Source organism: Pseudopodoces humilis, chromosome 3 (assembly GCF_049639895.1).
Source record: "Pseudopodoces humilis isolate 2021_Gansu_Grassland_sample_001 chromosome 3, ASM4963989v1, whole genome shotgun sequence".
In the NCBI taxonomy this organism is placed as follows: Eukaryota; Metazoa; Chordata; class Aves; order Passeriformes; family Paridae; genus Pseudopodoces; species Pseudopodoces humilis.
The window spans coordinates 70,648,293-70,669,706 of record NC_142202.1 but is presented as its reverse complement, the minus strand read 5'-3'; the positions used below and the strand labels follow the sequence as shown (position 1 = coordinate 70,669,706).

Sequence of the window (21,414 nt, the reverse complement as noted above, 5' to 3'; positions counted from 1 at the left end):
CTGCTGCACTTCCCTGAGGACACCAATTGCAGCAGAACCCTTGAACACATTCAAGTATTAGTAAGAGAAAGAATAAAAAACAAGTAGTTCCTGTTATTGGCATATTAATTAAAAACACACACTATATATATATTTCAAGGCAATTGTAAGCTGACCCATTAGGATTGTTCCCTCTTACCACTGAAACAACTGAATGCACAACCAGAAGTAGGACATCACTAATTTCACTGAAAACTGACATTATGATTTCTTACTGAAGGACATTCCATTTGAGCAATAAATTAAGCTTTGCTTTTTTTTATTGTTAGTTTTTTGGTTTTCTTTTTTCCATTGCCATTATGGCTATTCTTCCAGTCATTTTCTCAACAGCCATCAAGTATAAATTTACATACAATAAACCAAAACTAGAGAATTTCCATAGGGGAGCAGACCTCCCAAACTGGCAGAAAAGCTGCCTGGGTGGCTCAGCAAAACCATGCCTCAGCAGAAGTCCTCATGTATTTTCATACTGAAAGGTGTTGAGATGTGCAGTGCAGAAATGCTGATGATTACAACAGACTCATTACAAATATTAACATCTTGTTCTATAACTACACCCCATATAATGGAATTTTATTCTGACTGGAAAATGAAACAGAAAAGGCTTGTGACCAAAACTGGGCTTGGTATTTATCACCCACACTGAAAATGTATTCTGCTGTTCTATATGAAACATTCAGAACAGCATAAACTAAAACTTGAGAGACAAGAAATAGTAATTTTCATGAAAGAAAGGTCCTCTAGTGACTCATCCATCCATCCATCCATCCATCCCCGTGACTCAGTTTTCCAACATACAGTGTATTGGAACAGTGACCTGTGGCACCTGGGCAGGATGTTTTCTGTAGCAGGACCTCCCCAAACTGACTCCTCACATGAAGTAAGTCTAGGCCAAGGATCTGCTGCAGAGGAGGAAGCTCTGAAACAGTTCCTGTAAATAAAGGCCTTCTTCAGCAATGTGCTAAACCATCAAAGTTAAATAGACACTCAGTGCACTGCTCACTCCAGGCAACACCACAGGTGCCAGACGCTTTGTCCTGCAGGTGAAAGCCATTGCACTGTATTCATGGAAAGGAAAGCACCTGGTGGGAGCTGTAAGGTGATGAGTGAATGAGAAACCTGGGTGAGATCAAGAATCTGGCTCTGTCATTTAACTCCCCACAAAGTATTTTCTCTCAAGCCCCACCTTCACTGTTTTTTAATTCCTCTCATTTCCCTCTCTCCTCTGCACCCTTCTCTCACTGCTTTCCTACAGGGCCACCCAGTTTGTGGTAAAAGCCAGCAGAAATGAACTCGTCCTGTGATGGTGAAGGAGGAGCTGTGTGAGAAGTGTCAGGGAGGGCCCCAGAAATGGGCATTTTAGCCACACACAAGGCACCGATGGTAGTCCTGCAAGGCAGAGACGGGAGCTGTGGAGCCAGGGGCAGGCACAGCCTCATCATTACTCAGCTGAGGTCAAGCATCAGCTAAATAAAGAGAAGCTGCAAATTAAAGAAGAATCTGCAAGGGCCAGGATTCATATGATAAAATGGTCACTGTGGAAATGGTGAAGAAACTTTATGACTTCCTGTATCATGCAACAATTTCAGGGCTTTAGACTCACCCCTGTGGCCTGATCCCCTCCTCCTGTTTGCCTTGTACAGACTCAGATAAACTTTAAAATGAAGGAAAACCAGCCTATTTTGCTAATTTTGATCTGTGGAAAAAATCCAGTGAGGGTGTGTATACATATGACTGATGGAAATCAAACCTCTGAAGTGCAGATTATTTTAATTATAGTCAGAAAAGCATGTAAGGTGCAAGTTTCAGCCAGATAGTTTCCATTCTGATCTTTAATTTTGTAGTAATAAAAATACTTAAGCACCTCTGTCTAGCTGAAAGAATAACAAGTTGTCTGATTTGTTATGGCAGCTGGGACACTAAGTAACAATATACACAAGGAGAAATTATATACATATCTGTACAAAATAAGGCATCGCCAGCTCTCACTCTCCATGTGTCTTTCACTGTAAGGCAGCCACTGAAGGGACAGGTTTAGTGAACAGCGCTATTGATTGTTTTTCCCCTACTACAGCCCGATTTTCTTTGAAAAGAACCAAGCTTCTAGAGGTTTCTAAGTGCTTGTGAACTTGCAAAACACACTTGACAAAAGTCTAGCAAGCAATCCTCCAAATTGCAACAGATGCAAGCAAACTACATCACAAATTGGATTTACCCTTTGCAACATGTTATACTCAGTTATGGTGAGAGCTCAGGGTATAGTGACTATTAGTAGCTACATCACAGATTTGTTTCCACAACATATTCATTCTATTATTGACCTAGATTAGTGGAATTATGCAAGGATTAAGGCTTCGAACATCTTCAGTGGAAAGTGCTATTTTAAAATCGGACACATTTTGGCAGTTTCAATTGCAGTCAAGATCCTCCAGCCCTAAGATGGTGTTTGACTGCTTCTCTTTCTACCCGAGTGGTTTTTATACATATAAATGCTACTAAAACCACACCTATAAACTCCATGTAATGCTAGTTATTTTATACATATAAAACCTTGACATACTCCAAACTCTTGATGTAGCTGTTGCATAGCTGGTTTGTATTCCTTTGTGTTCTTCAATCTGTTCAGAGAAACTGGTGTTTTGTTTCACAGTTAAGAGAACTTAATTACTTGAATCTTGGAGACAGGAAAGGTAAGGGAAGTAGAGAAAACATCTCTCCCATTTTAAATTCATCTTCCACAAGCTAATTTAACAGTGTAACTTGAAAGTACAGAAATATGAAATCTAGGTCTGAATGTCTTTTTACCTCTCTCTCAAGAGATATTACTCAGATTTACTGTGACATTTCAAAATGTCACCATGCCTATCTCAAAACCAGATATTTTAACACAGAATAGATACCTACCTGCTTTAATTCAGAACCCTTCTATATGTGGTGATATTCTAAGAACCTCTTCTCAGAAGTTCCTACTTACTAAGTATTAATTAAATACTCTTGTCATCCAATTACAAAGATCCTTATTTATCTGGAAATAAAGACAGACTCAAACTTTGTTTTATTTTTTAATAAAGTTTAAATAGTTAAAGTAAGAGGAAAGAGTATGTTTTAAAGCCAAGCTATTTCTTTGTTCCATGCTAGGCCTTAAAGTCAGATTTACCGCCAAACATGGGCCATGAGAAGAGCTGTATACTTAAAATGCTGGTGTAGAATATATTAAAATAGCCAGTGACCCACTCCAGATTTACCTTAAAACAAAGGAAAGACAATCTTCTACAGTTTTTGAAATGTATTGCCTCTTATCCTGATTAATGGAAAAATTATCCCTACAAAAGTTTGGAGTTTTTTTAAATATGAAGACTCTACAAAATATTTGCTTTCTCCATTGGGAGGACTTTGAAAATCTCCAAAATATTTAGATATGTGTGCCTAAGGAAGTTTACAAATGCCAATCCAACACTGTAACAAAAATTCCAAACAGAACTGGGAATTAGAATGACTGAACTAAATCATCCCACCATAAGAATATTATATTTCAATTCTGCATAAACACAGACCAGCATGGTTTGTTTTGTTTTAAAAATTCTTCATGTCCTGCAAAATACAGCATAGGTTTGTTTCATTAGTACCTTTACCCTTCCATTTCCTTAATGCTATTTCCTCATTAATGTTTTAAACAGTATCTAATCTGTCTACCGTCTTTTTCTGCCCTCAGGGCTCTTCTTCGCCTCAACCCTATCCTCACCCATGGAGATCCTTCCTCCCTCTGGCTTCAGAAAGAGGTTTTTGTTCATTTGATTGATTTTCATTTTCTTCTTTTTCAGATACAGGTAAGTATCCTACCATAAAGGGAGCATGGAAACCAATGGGAACAGCACTGGGAATTACCGGGACATTTACAAGTCAAGACTGTGAGTAGGAGCTTCGACAGCCACTATTTTTGAAAGAAAAATGTCATGCTTTCTTTATATTGGATAATATTTGACAGATTGGATAATATGTCTACTATAAACATAGTTTTCTGCCACAAACAGCCACAAAATGCAGACAATGCAATAGAGCACAGAGTTTGATAAATTTAGCGTAACACAAAAAAAAAATTGGTAGAGTTTGAGTAGCATCTGCAATGGTAACAAACATTTAGAAACCAAAATGATCCAAATAACCTAAAAATACATCTGCTACACTAAGAAAAAATCTGTGCAATGAGATGAGAAGCTTCCAAACTGTGGACTGACTGCTCAGGGACCACAAATGTAAGAACGTATTAGCTTGGAAAAACCTCAGCTTTCCAAAACTCAAAATCATTAAAAAGTAATCTGTTCATCATTCTATGATTTAACTGTTTCCTAGTCTATGGGAATAAACAGCAGGATACAATCCTGTTTGCAACATCGTTGTAACTTTTTTTTTTAAAAAAAAAAACTTTTTAAAGTAAATTAAGAAAATATATTCTTAAAGAAAAAAAAAAATTTAGATGAGCACAAAGAAATGCCATGATGACTCCTGAGACAAATTATCTTACATCGTTGCTAGTCTATGAAAATTGGTTTGAATAATAAACACACTGGAGTATTCAGTGACAGCATACAAAAGTATTTGTAATTATTAAGTTGTGCATGTTTTTAACTGACAAAACATGCTCACGGGCTTACTCTAAAATCTCTCACTGCTTGTTATCAAAGTTAAAAGATCATTTGCATACCAATACATATACTGTAAACATGAACTTCTCATTAAGGAAAGATGGATTTACAGTAATTTGATCTTTTACAAAAAGCTATTGGTAACCAAATCTCTCAGTGTCTAACTTTCTAGAAAATTAAACCAATGTTTCCACCCTCAAAGCTGAAACACTACCTCTTTAGGAAACAGCCCTGTTTATTTGTTAATCAGAAATACAATCAAGTGGCATATTTCCATTTGCTCTTCGGCTGACAGTTTCAGTTTAATTATATTTTACAAGAAAACAGCAGACTTGCAGAAGTCCTGTGAATTCTTTCATATCGCAACTGATTTAATTACAGCGGTGAACAAACGCAGCAGTGATGCAAAATAAGATCAGCCCAATTGCCCTTATCTGATGATAGGATCTCTCTTCCTGTTTGGCTTACAGCAGTGAGGACTTCTTGTTTTGTTTCGGCTTTTTGTTGGTTTCTTTTTTTCTGGTCAGGCTGCCTCTGTCAAGACTGACAGAAGCAAGAAGTTGACATGCCCTTAGAATTCCAGCTCGAGAATGATCCTCATACGAATATAGCTGACTTTCAATCAGTAGGTCGGGGAATGATACTAATGTGGAGAAAATTATCTGGATAGCTCATATGTTCGCTTAGCCACTGAATGGGTGTTTCCAGCATTGGCTCAATTCCATGAATCATCACTTGAGTCTTCTGCTCTCCATCTAATTCAAAGAAAAAGAGAAACCACTAGTATACCATTCAAAGTTCACAGAAAGATTAAACATTTACTCATACTTCATTTACGGTAGATTTAATTGGTGTTACAGAGTTTAACATTTAACAGAATGAAAAGTAGAAGTATCAGTGTGGAGAAAGCTGAGATTTGTATCATCTAAAACAGAAACTTTGACTTAAAATTAATTCCAAGAAAAAACTGGAATTAAGTGAAACTTAATGAAAGTGCCACTCTTCTTTATTAGTTACAAGAGGGTTGTTTTTAATCCTACCATGATCCCAGCTTGTTGTCAGCCTAGTTAAGGCACATCCATCTCACCCAGCCGTAAGGCATATGAATTTTACATAGATCATGCTTAAAATGTTGAGCTTCCTAAAACATACTGGTAAATTATATTCTTAATACTGTGATCCCCTGAAAGAGCTGGACTATGTGTAATATAGTACATGTGTTATTCCTGAAGTAATTTTGTTTTGCTAAGAATAATTTACATAAATCACAAGCAATATTTCCGAATTACTCCGAAGGCAGAGTTGGCACCGGTTTTTTCTCACTTAGTTTCATCTCTTGGAAAAGCTAAGTTAGGCAAATGATTCCCAGTGTAACAAGAGTATTTTCTAAGAATATTTCAATTCTTTTTATTTATACTTGTCCCAGAGGATGCAAGTACTTTGGTCCTTAGATTCAAATGATGGGAACCAGCTAAAGCAACTGACATAACGGTCATGACATGAACTAAAACAACAAAAAATGAAAATTTATTTCAGAGACAAGGGATGAGAAGAGCATATGAAATATGCTTCAAATAATGGTTAAGAGGGAAAAAGTAGACAGTGACCTTTCATTTTATTCTATTTCATTATTATTTCATTCATTTTATTCTATACCATGCCATTCTCACATGGACCTACCACAGTGAAATCCACATTCAGTACTCAAAAGTATTACTGCATTCACTAATTGGGATTTTATGTCCCCCCTCCAGTGTCTTTATTATAGAACAAACCACCATGCTCACCAAGTGCTGCATGGAAGAGAGCAAAATCTAGAAGTGTAGGTACCATTACTGGTTCTTTTATTCAGCTGCCCCAGCTGTAGTGTAATTTCTATTTTATAACATGGATAAAATCACATTTGTTTGGTAGCCAAAATGATTTGACAACTGCCTGAAGAAGTTTGTAGGATAACCAGCTATCTATGCCCACACAGCTAAATTATGCTGGTAAAAAAATCATCCTTAAACATGTAGTTGACATTACGCTAGTAATAATTCTTCCTACAAGAGCAGACAGTTATTAAAATAAAGCATTATAACTTTTATTATTTTTTGCCTACATATGGTATATTCTCTACAAAGTCCTGATTCTCTAAATGGCATAATACACACATCATCACACTAAATTAAGCATAAACACTTGCTGGTTTCTGGTTTTATTGCAGACCAGTCTGAAGAACAAAACACATAATTCAAAAACCAACTTCTGGTATTTCTAGCTGAAACAGGTATTTATTTGGCCTACCAGTCAGATTGTCAAAAGAATAAACTCCAGAAGAAAAGATCTCAAGAAACATAGTTGTGGTGGTGCATTCATTCATTTACAACACCAGTTTTCTTTGTTCTTAGAAGTTAGGGAACACCTAAATATTTTTAAATAACCTCCAAATGTATGTATTTAACACTTTAAAATTAAAACCTACCTATGGTATTCCTCAAATTGGTGTTAGTGACCTTTTTTTAATGTTTCATAGTATTTAATTTTCAGAAACAACTAATTTGCATAAAACCAGATGGCAGAATGCAGTGGACTCTTTTTAGCCAAAACTTACAAAAAATAAGATGAAAAGCTTTAGAACCCCCAGCATCATTTTCTTGCCACTGGAGGAAAAGCTTATAAATGATAAACATTTTGTTTGGCTCTTCCATTACTGTGCAACATAGTATTTTCAGATGTGTGTGCATGTGCCTACTCTTGCTTAAAAGTGAAGTGCAGGTAATCTCTGTGCGTTCCTTATTCCTTACCCAGCTGTGTCCCTTTCTCATACAAGTCTTTTATTCTGTTCCTTGGCAAACTAAGAAAGCCTCAGAGGTCAATGAAGAATTTACAGTTTAATTAAAATCTAAATCTCTGCATTAGCATTGTTTGTGCTTTAGTATTATCTCTGACAAAGCATCACTTCTCCTTAATTCCTTTTCCCCTTAAGGCTTGACTGAAGAGATCTTATCTCCCAATTCTGTATTTACTGCAGCCTTCTTTCACAAAATCCAATGTTTTTACTTCAACATTCTTCTCCTCTTTTGTTACTAAGAACCATAAACTCTCATTTAAGGCACATTTACCAAAACTTTCCTCAACTTTCATGTTTTCCATCATACATCCGATTATAAATCACGGTGTCTCTCATATAGACTCTTCTTTACTTTTTGTAGCAAAAAGTTGTCAACAGCAAATACACTAAAAATATTACTGAAGAGTATTCTTGTTTTGTTAAGAGCTAATTCTTATCCATTTCCACTGTGATCTAAGTCCTGAATGATTTGCTAGCTATCATGAAAACTTCATCCACCTGTTTTAGAGATAAAAAAGATGAATAGATTTACAAAGTATTTTTCTTTCCATGATTTTAGATGCATCTTGAGACACCAACTGCTGTCCTCTTCTTCCCCACCTCACATTCTATGATCACAAGAAGCCTTTTTAAACTGACAAAATGCATCTACAAAGGCTACAAGTTGCTAAACACAACATATATTTAAATTATAAAATTTAAACGACCTAATTTCAAAGATTAATGCCACTCTATGTCATTAGGTAATGCCTGTGAAAATTAGGGCAAATAACTCTGCTCATCTGCAGTGCACAGGGTCCAGACCTGGTGATATCGTTACTGTCAATACCCATTCTACAATGTTCAGTAACGTGAAAAAAAAAAAACCACCAGGATTTCCTCAAAACCACTAAGTTCAAACTTTCCAATAACTTTCCAATAACCTCACCAACTTTTTTTGTCTTCTTAAAATCCTGTCAGAACTGAGTTTTATGCTACTTATCACATGACCTATCATTTTCTTTTTTTTTTTTTTTCTTTTTTCGTTGCTGTAAATTACTCTTGGGAGCAAGATGAAGTAGAAATACAAGAAAAATAAAAGCATAAAAATATATGTTTTGTAAGTTTTCATAGCACTACTTAAAATCAGAGTATTTCAATATTACTGAAGTGATGCACAATAACAAACACTGTTTTGGCACTTGCAAAAAAACAAAAACAAAAAAAACCCTGAAAACTAATTAAGTCATCTATCAGAGTGGTTATCCCACTATTGAATTTTTTTCTTTCCACTCTCCTTCTGGAGCTGTATCAACAGAGAAGGTACTATATAGCCCACTCAAGTTACTTAGAGGCAAGCTGTAAGCACAGATGATAAAGCTTTTTGGTAAAACTTAACAATATTCCATCTCCAGAAGGCAGATAACTATGCTTACATGTTACGTACTAAGACATTTTTGAGACATTCAGCTCACTTAGATGTTAACTCAAGGCTGCAACACTTCAAGTGTTGACCAGAGCCAGGCTAATTAATCACATCATGTAAAGCCAGAAAAGCTTTCCAGCTCTGTACAGAAAATTGAGAGAAACAAGAACATCTGAAGTGAAGCGCTTAAGAAGAAATCTGCTTTTCTGACACCTATAAGGTGGCTCCATGTTCCTGATGAGGAAACCTCTACAAGAAAATATTGACAAAGGACTCTCTTTTGCAGATAGGCATCTGCTGGAAGGAAGCAAGAGAGAGTGACCTGTGGCATCTCAAGTGAGTCCTTGACAGAGTGGCTCAAAGCCCTCAAACTGAGGCAGCTCAAGTCCACTCTCTCTTCTTTAAGGAGAATGCCCTAACTACAATATTCACTGCTGCTAATCCCCAGCTTCCTTTAAAAAACCCATCAATATCCAGGAATCAGTGAGACACAGCAGAAGAACAAACAAGAAAATCTGTAGACTTCAGAGATGGTGGGAAGATGTGCAATGTCATGGTATCACACAGTAAGTTCTTCTCTTTCCTCCAGCTATATAAGTTCCCGCTTGTAAAGTAAATGACTTGGTATTAGGAAAATCGGCTTATTCAGCATCAATTCAGATGGTTGCACATAACCATTGATGCATCTAAATAATTTTTTCCTACTGAGTGACATTTTTATTTAAAAGAAAGAACTGAAGATGGATAAAATATTGGTTTTGTTTTGAGACAGACTCAAGTGCCTGAGAGCAGAATAGTGAGAAGGCACTGCCTCTGTCACAGGTACTTACTTCAGCCAGGTTTTTACTCAGATTAGCACCTCAATGCTCAGCAGTGCTGCAGTGAAATACCCTTTCACCTACACAAGATCAGCTCCTCTAGCCAAACTACATCTGTGATGTACCACTTAAAATTCTTTAGTGGGATGAAATACCTCCCTTCTGATTTGTGGCCTCAAGCAATCACCTGTCAGGGCAATTTAGCAGGCTTAAATCCCTTAACCTATAGACAATACAAGATATTCAGGCTTTAGCAAAAGTGCCCCTGGAGTACTCAATTAGAACCCTCAGTATGCAAGCTCTCTCTGCATAGCAAGTTCGAGAATCTGCCTGTCATCAGGGGCAGTACCACTTATAAAATTGGCTTTACAACTCTGAAAACACAAATAGAACCTGGTACTTCAAATTAGGGGCAAACAATGCATTTCTTGCATGCTACAAGGCCACAGGACTATAGACAAGGACACTAAAATGTATAAGGAGTAAACACAACCAAGTTTCACGCAGTAGCAGCATTTTAATAGTGTAACATAATTGGATGCCAGCTTTTCCAGTTGTGAAGTGGGCCACAGACATTTGGTCACTTACCTTCAGAGTATATGGTATGCTCTGGACAAGATGATACTAAAGCTATTCCTGACAATAGGCTATACCATATTATACAAAAACTCATCTTGGGACAGCATTATAAGGAGCAGAATTTTCTTTTTGTGACTGTGGTGTGGCTGCTTTGCTCCTTGTTTCTTCTGCTCCTCAGATTATCTGGCAGGAGAACCATGTGTGCTCAGCACCTGTGCCTCGGACACCTCTGAATCTGAAGAGACACACCAACACCTTCACTGGAAAGATTTTAATCTACCTCTGTAGTATCTCTTAGGAAATTACTTACAGAAACATAGCTTTCAGTAATGTACTATGTGTGAGTAATGTAGTGTGCAACCTCTAAGACTGTTACTGACAGGTATTGCTGACCCAATTTTGAAAGCCTAAAGCCAAAGTTGGGCAAGGCTAAATCTCCAGTAAGCAAAAGTGAAAATTTCTTTCTTGGAAGCTAGGCTTCTGGTCTAGCACCAAGGATCACACATGAAACTGCACTTATTTACAAACGACTATTCTAAATTACCAAGCAAATTCAAAGACTGTGTTCTAATTTGTAACCACATGTGGTAGAAAGCACTGAACAGTGGCTGAAGTTATTCTTCCCCTCTCTATGCACCTCAGGTTGGATATTCTAGGACATACAGAGATGAGACAGCCCCAAAAGAGTCTCATAGTCCAAAGAAATTCTCCACCAGTGACTTTGGTAGAAAAGAAACAAACAGATGTTAGATGAACGTACTTCACTTTTTGCACTTTTAAGTAGGTAGCATCTCTAAAAGCCCTCAAACCTCAATAAAGTCAGCAATGGTTTAATTTGTTAGCCCTGAAACTTGACAAAGAGCATCTACCTTGTTTAACAGTAACCTGTCCAAACAGCTCCAATGTCCAGTATTAAGACTGACAAAACAGGGTACCATTTACAACGAAACAAGCTTCACAATTATTTTCATTGTGTGTGCTTCAAAAACCCTACATGTTCATAAACTGAAAAAAAAAAAGTAGGCTAAGGAGTACTTATGAACATCACTTTTGTAGTATTTACTATAGGTAAATTTACTATAGGCAGATAGCCATGAATTAAAAAATACATTGTAAGTATTTCTTTGCTCAGGGAGCAACCATAACTACAGAATGAACTAAACTTATGTATAAATTAAATATTCATGCTTTTCTTCAATACCTTTTAAAAAAGGTATTAGAAACTAACACTTATTATTACAGGCTTTTCCATTCATAAACTCCAATCTAACTGGAACGTCTGCAATCAGTTTCTGGCATATGTATGTGTAATACTGACCAAGGTAGAGAAACATGGTAAGGTGTTCTGATTCACAGTAATGACAATCTCAATATAAAGGGATCAAATGGAAAAATAAATCTTTATACTGTTTACTTAATCAACTGAGTACTAACAACAGCTCCATACCTATGTAATTTCATGGGAAGTGCATAAAAAGTTGATTTTGGTCAAATCTCATGGCCAAATGATATCCTGCTGTTTGAATGAACCCCATACAAGTACTTCAGACAGCAAACGTGTTCTTGTTACTAAAACCAACTATTTCATACTTTAAAAACTATAGCTCTAAGGTCTAAGTTTACTACATGTTTGATTAAGCAGGGTTTTTTTAGTTAGAATTTAGAATTTTTAAACTAGGAATAGAATCTTATGAGCTTCCAGAAGCTTCACACTAGCCTATTTCAGCCAGCACATTCCAGACTGTCCTTACGTTTCTGTGAATTCCATTTTGTGCAAAAATGACCCTGCTTGTCATAGCAGTAGGCTCTATTGCTAAAGTGACTCCTTTTCCATAGCAATTTTAACATGCTTTTAACCTCACTTCAACCACACAAACTACAAAAGTCCTTATTCTCTTCCTCTCCCTGGAATGATGATCAGTTTAAGGAGACACACAGATGATACACAGGATAATGTCAGCACATACACTGTTCAGTATCCTCTGACCAAGAGCAAGAACACACAAAGAGTTCTGCAAAGCCAACTCTACAATAGCCTAGCCACAACAAAAGGTTCCTCTGACCTCAAAAATTTTAGATGCTGATATGTGACACGAAAGCGCAGGACTGACTTTTCCTTCCTGCCTACATACCTCACCAGCACTGGGGAAAGCCACTGAAGCTGACTTAAGGTGAGGAACACACACACAGAAATGCAAGGTCAGTGCATTATTCAGTACAAATTTCTCAAAATTATTCCATGTCTGAAACAAGAATTGTTTCAAACACAAGATGGGGTTTGGAGAATAAGAATTACAGTTCCTGCATAGACTAACTGCTCATTATGAATATAAATAGACCATGACAGATTTTAGTTAACTATCAGCACAAGACAATATCACTCATTTGAGCCATTGGTAGTAACATAAGTTCAATTGCACAAACTGAAGGTCATTGTTTTCCTAAATGTCTGTTTTCAGTTTGGGGTATGGTAAATAAAAGCTACAACTTTGTATTTTGTTTTAAAATCTCTTTTAAAAGGAATGTTAATTTTTAATACTTTACTGAACAACCTACAGATAACAGGAGTGTTCAACACATCTTTTCTAACTCATTAAGTTGATTTTTAAAATTCTTCTCCAAAATAAAGAGTTGGAAACATTAGTCTCTTCATCCTGGAGTGTTTTGTCACCCACATTATATGGCTCAATTTAACCCTTATAGCGCCTACATGTCATCTTACCAGAGCTCCTCATAAAAACTACTTGTCCAAAATGCTATGACAGAACCAGATCTGTATCAACTTCAGTGAAGTCTATTCTTGTAGAGTACCTGACTGCTAAAGACCAGCTCCAAGCAAGATATAAATATGGACTGATTACATCCATATCCGCTAATTTAGCTTTAATTATTGTTCTACTTCTTTACATGGTTTTGACACAGGCCAGTTGGCTGGTATCTTCATGGTATAAACACTGCAACTTGAATTTAGACATCTGTGACTTAATAGAGAATCTTAAATAAGTACATTCCTTGGATTATCCCAGGCACAATCTAGCCTTCTCTATCCCCAAAACAGAAGTTCAATATTATCATATGCAATATTACCATTATCTGCATTAAATATCACTGAATACTGAGATGAAATCAAATAATTGGCATCATCCCATTCACAATTTTCTTCCCTGTGCAATTTTTCTTTCTTGTTATTTCCTGACATCTTTTACCTCAAGTCTGTCCTCAGGTTAGATAGCCACATTTCTAAAACACAGCAAAAAAAGCAGATTAATCAGCACAAGTAAAAGTTTATGATGCTTTGGAACAGCATATGAGAACTTGGCTTACACTTCTAATCTCATAGGAGCCAGAAAGCATGCAAATGAACTAGAAAACCCTTTTTCTAGTCCACTCAAAAAGTTTTTAGAGAAAGTAAATTTGGCCTGAAACACCACTAAGCAGACTAAGCCTGAGCAAATTATTTTTAACAATCCCCCAAAACAGTTGGCACTGACAGTAATCCCATGTAAGACAGGGGAACTTTTCCTTCTGTAAAAGAGCTCATGCAACTCGATGGAAAAGCAGATAGAGGGTGGAAATGGGTTAAGCTTTACTTAAACTTTGCTGTTGTTGCTTTTTAATTATTATTTTATTCTTGTATATTTCATAGAAGTTTTTTAAATGGGGTTCTTGGAGTAAGTCCCAAACTGATTTATGACAGAACCCTAAAATACTTCTTAAAAATCTGACATCTTAGTCTTTAAAGGGTTTTAGAAGACCTTACAAGGCCAAAGATGCTTTCCATCATACATCTAGCTTCAGGCAGAATGAAAAAAAAGGTAGGAATAAATTCCCAGGGAATATTCTTATAACCCTTCTTCCTTAGCATCAGTGTCTTAGCCTCATCTTGGAAGGAGCAATAAACCTGTGGTAGTTTATAAAAAACTGGGGTTAGCAGCTGAGGCTCATAAAACAATTCTCTTCAATGCATTAAGTTTGGCCATTCACATGTGAACAAAGTGACAAAGTTCAATGTAAATAGTGCTGCTGTTCCATGTAACAAGCAAGCACATAACACATTTAGATACATGAGGAACAGGCAGGGTGCACATTAAAAGATAAACACTTGAATGTGTGCAAATTGAGGCCAACTCATTCATGATATGTTTTCCACTGTTGAAGGAGAGCTAAATCACTTTTAAGAGTTGTGTAAGTTTTTTGAACAGGAGGCATCTTGACTTACAATAAGTTAACCCTTTTATGCACTATGCCCTTAATTAGACACTTGAGGTTGCCCTTCCCTCCAGTGTACAACTGATCTCTAGAATTAGGGCACTCTCTCTATACAGCTAGGGAGCTAAACATGATCAATGTGTTCTTGGAAAAGGAAAAAACAACACAAAAAAAAATCACATTTTAAATTTTGGTCTAAAGCAAATCAATTTGCTGTAAAAGACCTCATTACTAATAGTTTGTGAGAACTTCTATAATGCCATTGTTTTCAAAGTACTATTATGCCAAACAAATAACAAATTCTCTATACAATCATATTATATATCCCCTAAGCATATGCACATTCATACACTTTTAAAGGTTTTTAATGGCATTCTTGAACTTTCAACCTCAAGTTTACTTCATTTTCAAGTTACCATAATTCACATTATGCCTTCAAATATTCTGTGATCCTAATGGCTAACCATCTTTTATAAAGAACTTTTCAGCTAATCAAATGATGACCTATTCCTAGCAAAGCAAATAAGGATGACTGTTTCTGAAAAATCACTCTCAATACAGAAGAGACCAGCATGTTCACTTGTTTTCAAGCCCGAATGCTAATTGCTAGTTTATCTGCCCAGTTTAATACATCAAATTCAAAAGTGGACATTGGGACATAATTACCATTTAAAACCATTTGGCTGAAGAGTGATAAGCAACACACACAGATTGAAGGCTTAATAGCTGTTATTTCATGTTTTTTGCCATCCCCTATTTAACTAGAGAAAAATAAAATGTTTTTTCCTTTTTAAAAATGCTACTTCCAGGAATATTATTATGTTATTTAACAAAGTAAACAACTTCACAAGCAAACTACATGTGAAAATTGAGATGGGCTATTCAATTATACCCAAAGTATGGACAGTTTTGTTCAGCGTCTGACAAATTCTTCAACCTCTGCTAAGCTGATCAGTAAAAACTCAGCTAATTGAATCCATTGATGTGAAAAACCACAGGCTCAAGTCTGTACTGCATACATCAGGCTGAAGGATTTCTGCTCCAGCCATGGCGGTAATAGTCAGTGGGGTCAGGTCAAAGAGGGTTAAAGTGAGTCAGGATATAGCCAAAGGAATACATCAAACACTGATTTTAAAAGGGCAATTAATCTTAGACAGAAATGCTTCCTGGGGAATGAGATCTCAATCTTAAGAGCACACTACATGATGTAGCAGTAAAAATGTACATATACAAGCTTAGAGAGCTTTCATCCTGTGATCACAAACAGAAGGGGAGTGCTGTTTATCAGAGAAATACAAACCCTTGCTAAAATACTTACATTAGCTTCTTCCGGGCCCTTACTTATCGAAAAATAAATTGTGTAATGAGCAGGCTGTAGAGTTTGCACAGATGAAATACCTTTTTTTTTGTACATGTACTGTAGATTCTTTTGAACAGCTAGTAGACGAAAGTATTTAGAGATCTCTGCCACAGTAAAATTAAAGAACCTAGCATCAAAGAATTCAGCAAAGAGTGGTGAAAGGAGTAATGGAATACCTGCAGGACTCTATACATTGAACACTAACAAAAATAATCCCTTCTCTAAACAGCTACCTGGTCTGAGTCAAAATTGGAAGTAAGTTTTCATCAAAAGTTCTTTTTAGTTTTTCCATTCCAAAATATTAAGACATTTAGCTGCAAAGCTGATAGACCATAATATAACCTCTATTTTTAATGAGAGTTTCACTCATAACCTAAATATTTTTAATTTAGAGTTCAGAAAGTAATTTTCCACTTTATAGCAGAAAAATAGATCCATAAAGTTTACAACACAAACATAAACCATTTGCAAACAAAATTTGCTACGTTAGTATCATTAATTAGCTAGCAAGATTACTAGGAATTATTAGCTATGTAGACAAACATATAGAGGTCTGATATTAATTACCACAAATTTGGCTGCATTAGCTCACAACACTAAAGAGAACTGGCTTTGCAACCATCTCTCAATCTGAGGATATTGATGCCAAACATCACAAGCGTCAGAAGGGCATCTGTTTGTGTATCTGGTTCATACAGGTGGCTTCTTGGCTTAAATGGCTGGTGATAGCTTGCACAAAGATACTGGACCTAATGAACTTTACCGAAGTGTAGAGACCTGCTGCATTTTGTCACTGTAAATGTGGTGATGATACTATCTGCAAAAAGGGCAAGGAGCACAAGTGCATTCAAATCTTCACTGACTGTAGCACCTCTGTGTACAAGCCAAACCACTGCATAAGACTTCAGCTTGGACATAACGAAAAGTTTTACCTCTTTTTTTTAACAGATATTCTCCAAATGGCTGCAGGTGCAAAGTGAAATATAAAGATATTGACTGTTTATCCACTGATTGTGAGGTTATTGAAATCTCTGATTAAAATGGGGTACTCAAGCAGGGGACAATTACTGTTAGCAAGTGCTGCTGAATTCTTAGAGATGAGAGTAGAACACATAGTGGATTATTCTCCTTTACATTACTGGTAAAACAGCTATTTTTTTCCTACTTGTTTTTGTAGGTCCTTTTGTTTTGCAGGCTCTATTTTTTCCAGCCCTGCAAGACATTTATCTCCTGGAAAAATCAGGTTACCTATATGCATCAAGGCCAAATAGAACCAGACTGCAAGAGAGATGCAAAGAAGATGTGAGTGGTTTTACTCAGCCAACCCCCAAAGACACAGTACATACACCTAATTTAAAGGTATAGATATAATTTTAAAAATGGGCCAGAACACACTCTTTGAACTTAAGGGCAAATGCCGGAGAACAGTTCATGCCTATTCAGCTAAATTATCTGCCCCTTTCTACTGCCTATTGAGAATAGACCCCAGATTGTTAATCCATGAACCCTGCTCAAATTTCTTGAGGGAGTATTAACATGCCTTGACCAAAATTATGCCCAAGAACTGCTAATAGTCATACAGCACAAACAACACATGTTCTAGCCCACTTTTGTTTACAAGTATAAATAAAAACACTGGGACCACATCATTTAAATCTGTTTGTTTGCTTTCCTGGTTGAGAACTTCACATTGTGGATCTTCAAAGGGTTATTACTGTCTCCTGAATGCTTTGCTAGACCCCAATCTCCAGTTACTCTTGCACTAAATTACATTACAGCACTAAAGGTATTGTCACATTTTCTGTGAAACTAACCATAAGAAATATCCTGTAAATCTATGTACTTTGTGTACTGTTGCTGACATGCTTATTTCTGCAAGCCAGGACATACAAGAAACAAGTAGGAAGGTTTGGTTTGGGTTTCTTTCTGTGACGTTTTTGATGGCTCACTCATACTGAGTGACCTCTGTGGTCTCTGGAGTAAGACAGACTGACTTAGATCACGACTCAAAAAAACCCAGTTAACTCTGCTATTGACCTCAGTGTGACCAGATACAAGCCACATCACCCCTCTATGCCTCTTAATTCCTTCTTTTCAGGTCTCTCTTGACTCATCTTTTATCTAAGTGATATCTTCTGTGGGAACACACTGCAATGTGTACAGTGCATAAGGAACCTAAGGTCTCCTCCTAAAACACAAAAAAAACTCATTTAAAACTGAAAATTCAACACAACCAAAGCACTGTCAAGATGCTTCAATCGCAACAGGTCTCCTAAAATTCACATATATAGCAGATGACTAAAAATCAAACAGGTTTTCTGTCAGTAATTTTCCACAATCTTTTCTTAACTGCCTGGATCTCCAAATGTATATAGCACTGTTAGGAAACTGATGGAAGGACACTGACGTTCCCAGGAAGAGCAGACTATTCTAGGATGAAAAAACCCACCTCTTTTCTGAAGAGAATTTTAGAAATGCTGGCTTGAGATTTTCAAACAGAGTAAGCTAAATTTTGAAGAAGTTCTATTGCTCTGTGGAGGATTTTACTTTCTCCATTTTATACTACTACTGTTAATGATAGACTTAAAAAACTTTGTTGTGCCTGAATAAAGTCATTGGCGTTTTGACTAATTTAAAGAGAACAGTCTGGAGTCTGATACTAATAAAACTTATTGGGTGGCCAGCAGAACAAATTTAGCTGAAGCTGAACAAATTTCCAAAGGCTTGTTCAAGAAACAGGATTATCTCCCTATTTGCTGACCTCTTCCTACAGTCTATGATTCTGAATGTGCTTGCCCAGAAACTTCTTCCAAGTCACAAAGAAACAGCACATTGCTCTTGTGATGTTAGCAAAGTTGCTGGATGCAAGAGGAAAGAGAAGACTAGAATTAACTATTGCAGTTGGAAGGGACCTACAATGATCAACTCATGCAAATGCCTGAGAAATCTAGGACTGGCCAAAGTTAGAGTATATTATTAAGGGCATTGTGCCTCTTAAACACTGAGAGGCTTGGAGCATTGACCATCTCTCTAGAAAACTGTCCTAGTAAAGAAATGCTTCATAAGGTCCAGCCTAAATCTCCCCAGCGCAGCTTTGAGCTATCGCCACATGTCCTATCACTGGATACTCGGGGAAGACCTTAGCACCTCTGTCTCCCCTTCCTCACAGGACATGACTTCCAGCCCCATCACCAGCTTTGTTGCTCTCCTCTGTAGGCACTGGAATACCTTAACACACTGACATTGGGTGGGACCCAGAACTGCACACAGCACCCGAGGTGAGGCTGCACCGATGCTGAATACACTGGGATAATCACCTCTTCTGACTGTCTGTGATGTGTTTGCACTCCAGGATATGGTTTGCTGTCTTGGCTGCCAGGACACAATGCTGCCACCAAGTCTGCTACTGGCCAGCACCCCCCAATCCTTTTCTGCAGGCCTGCTCTCCAGCCACTCCTCTCCCAGTTTGTATCTGTGCTCCACACTACTCTGTCCTAAGTGCAGAATCTTGGCATTTGGACTTACTACATTTCATCCTATGTGCCAACAGGAAAGGAGCAAAGCACTCATAAGCTACCAAATCCTTGCAGAGTCAATTGAGGTAAAGCTGGAGCAAGCCTTAAAACCAAGCTATGTTCAGTGTTTCCGAAGGAACTGTATGCAGAAAGATCACAAGTAGCCCCACATAGTCACTATGTTTCCTTTCAGGAGCAAGTCAGCCAGAACATTCTGCACACAACAGAAGCCCTCTCTGATTATGTAAAGAGTTTGTTTAGAAAAGAAGATGGCTAAGAAGAAGCACAGCCGCCACATTATTCTCAGATCATTTGCACCTTTCTGTGTGGTCATGACAAATTAAATCTATATTAATTAATTCTGTAGTCATGACTATCAATTCTATCATGTCAAGCCAACCTCTGAACTTCCACCCCTTTTGATCAAAAAGGACTACTAAATCAAAAGGTATGCAATTTTAACACAGAAAAAACAAAGTTGCCACTTCAACTTACAAAAAGGCAATTGTGGCAGGTAGATGTTTGTGTGAGTCAAAAAAAAAACAAAAATAAAAATCAAGAAGTCAGCAGTAAGACAAAAGTCAGATGCAGAAGGATAATCCAAGCATATGGCCTAGTTAGGAAAAGATAACAGGCACAAATAATGACTCACACCAGAAAGGAGAAGTACAGGGTGACCTCCTTCAACATGGAAAGCACCAGTGAGTCAAGGACACAAGGAGGAATAGCTTAAGCAGTGGTCTGAAGGTCAGTTGTGGCCTGCAAGATGACTCCCACAGCAGAGGAGAAAGTAGACTAGAATTTGTATTACTAGCAACCTTTTAACCATCTTTTAGTACACTCACACTCTGGAAGACCTCTAACCCTTCACAATACTCTCATAGCCATGTGGGATGAAAGTGTGGCTAATAAAGTGCCTAAAACTGCCCAGGGCTTGTTATATTTTTAAATTTAGGTGGACTGGGAAAGTATTTCAACACTGTACCTCCACATCACTGAAAAACAGACCAGTCTGCAGAGAGCACATGCAAACAGACTTACTATTTAGACGTGGGGAGCAAAGACTTCATCAGTTTGCTCACCACAGGAGCAGCAAGGAATGGGATAGTGCTGTGCTGCTCCAATTCCCACAGTTTCTGCCTGACCTCAGGCAGAGCAAGCCCAGTCATATTTCATGTCTGTCCAAAGACATTCACACTGCATAAATTTACCTTCTTCTGTTGCACAATTTCTCATTTGTATCAAAATTAGGAGTCTACATAGCAAATCTAATCTAAATTCAATTTTCTGTTTAACTAATTTACTGTAAGTCAAAGCTTAAAAAACTGAGGGAGAACAAAAACAATTAATATGTAGTCTCTCATACATTATACATTAAAAAAAGCTGAGAGTTAATTGAAAACAGTTCATCCCTAATTTTACAAAATCATTCAGTACAGCAAGTCTTAAGAGAAAAATCCTGAAAGTCCTTTTGATCCTTGTTTTATTTCTGAAAGAACTAATGACATTGCTTTAGAAAGAGGTCAGTTCACGCAGCTTTTCTGAATGAACAACAATGCTGTGAAAACTGGGAATGATTGATAGCCTACTGTTTGCGTCATTATGTCCAAATGTTTACCATTTGAGTCTTCAAGGAAGCATGAGACAAAACAAGTTTTATGAAGACTTCAACGACACTGGCAAATTAAAATTGTATCCAGAATTGTTTAGACATGATAGCAGTACGAGAAAACCGCTTTCTTCTGCATGACACAGTTTTTATCTTTGCATTATGCCCAATGTCTTAAATTTCTGGCATGGAAGTAGAAAAGTCTTTCCCTCTCAGAACTCTGTTTTCTATCATTTTAACCCTTTGCCTTTTCAAAGCATTCTGTTGAAATCAAAACTGTTTCCCCTTGCAGTTGTTGCCTTGTAGTTATGTAAGATCATACTGTGTTCCTCCCTTTCTCCTAGTAAGATGAGTCACTATTTCTAAATGAGCTGTTTACAGTATTGGGATGTTCATTTACA

General features: G+C 37.1%; 1 protein-coding gene across 5 annotated transcripts in view; it reads right to left on the bottom strand.

Moving 5' to 3' along the window:
- Positions 1-3,088: 3,088 nt before the first annotated feature.
- ATG5 (autophagy related 5) overlaps positions 3,089-21,414 on the bottom strand; it is a 73,221-nt gene continuing 54,895 nt past the window's right edge. For 4 of the 5 annotated variants that reach the window (XM_088053426.1, XM_014263699.2, XM_005518243.3 and 1 more), the window contains one exon: positions 3,089-5,437. In XM_088053426.1, coding sequence (XP_087909552.1) covers positions 5,398-5,437 — 40 coding nt within the window. In that variant the 3' untranslated portion in view covers positions 3,089-5,397. The remainder of the gene's footprint in view (positions 5,438-21,414) is intronic. The other variant, XM_088053428.1, reaches the window with a different exon arrangement.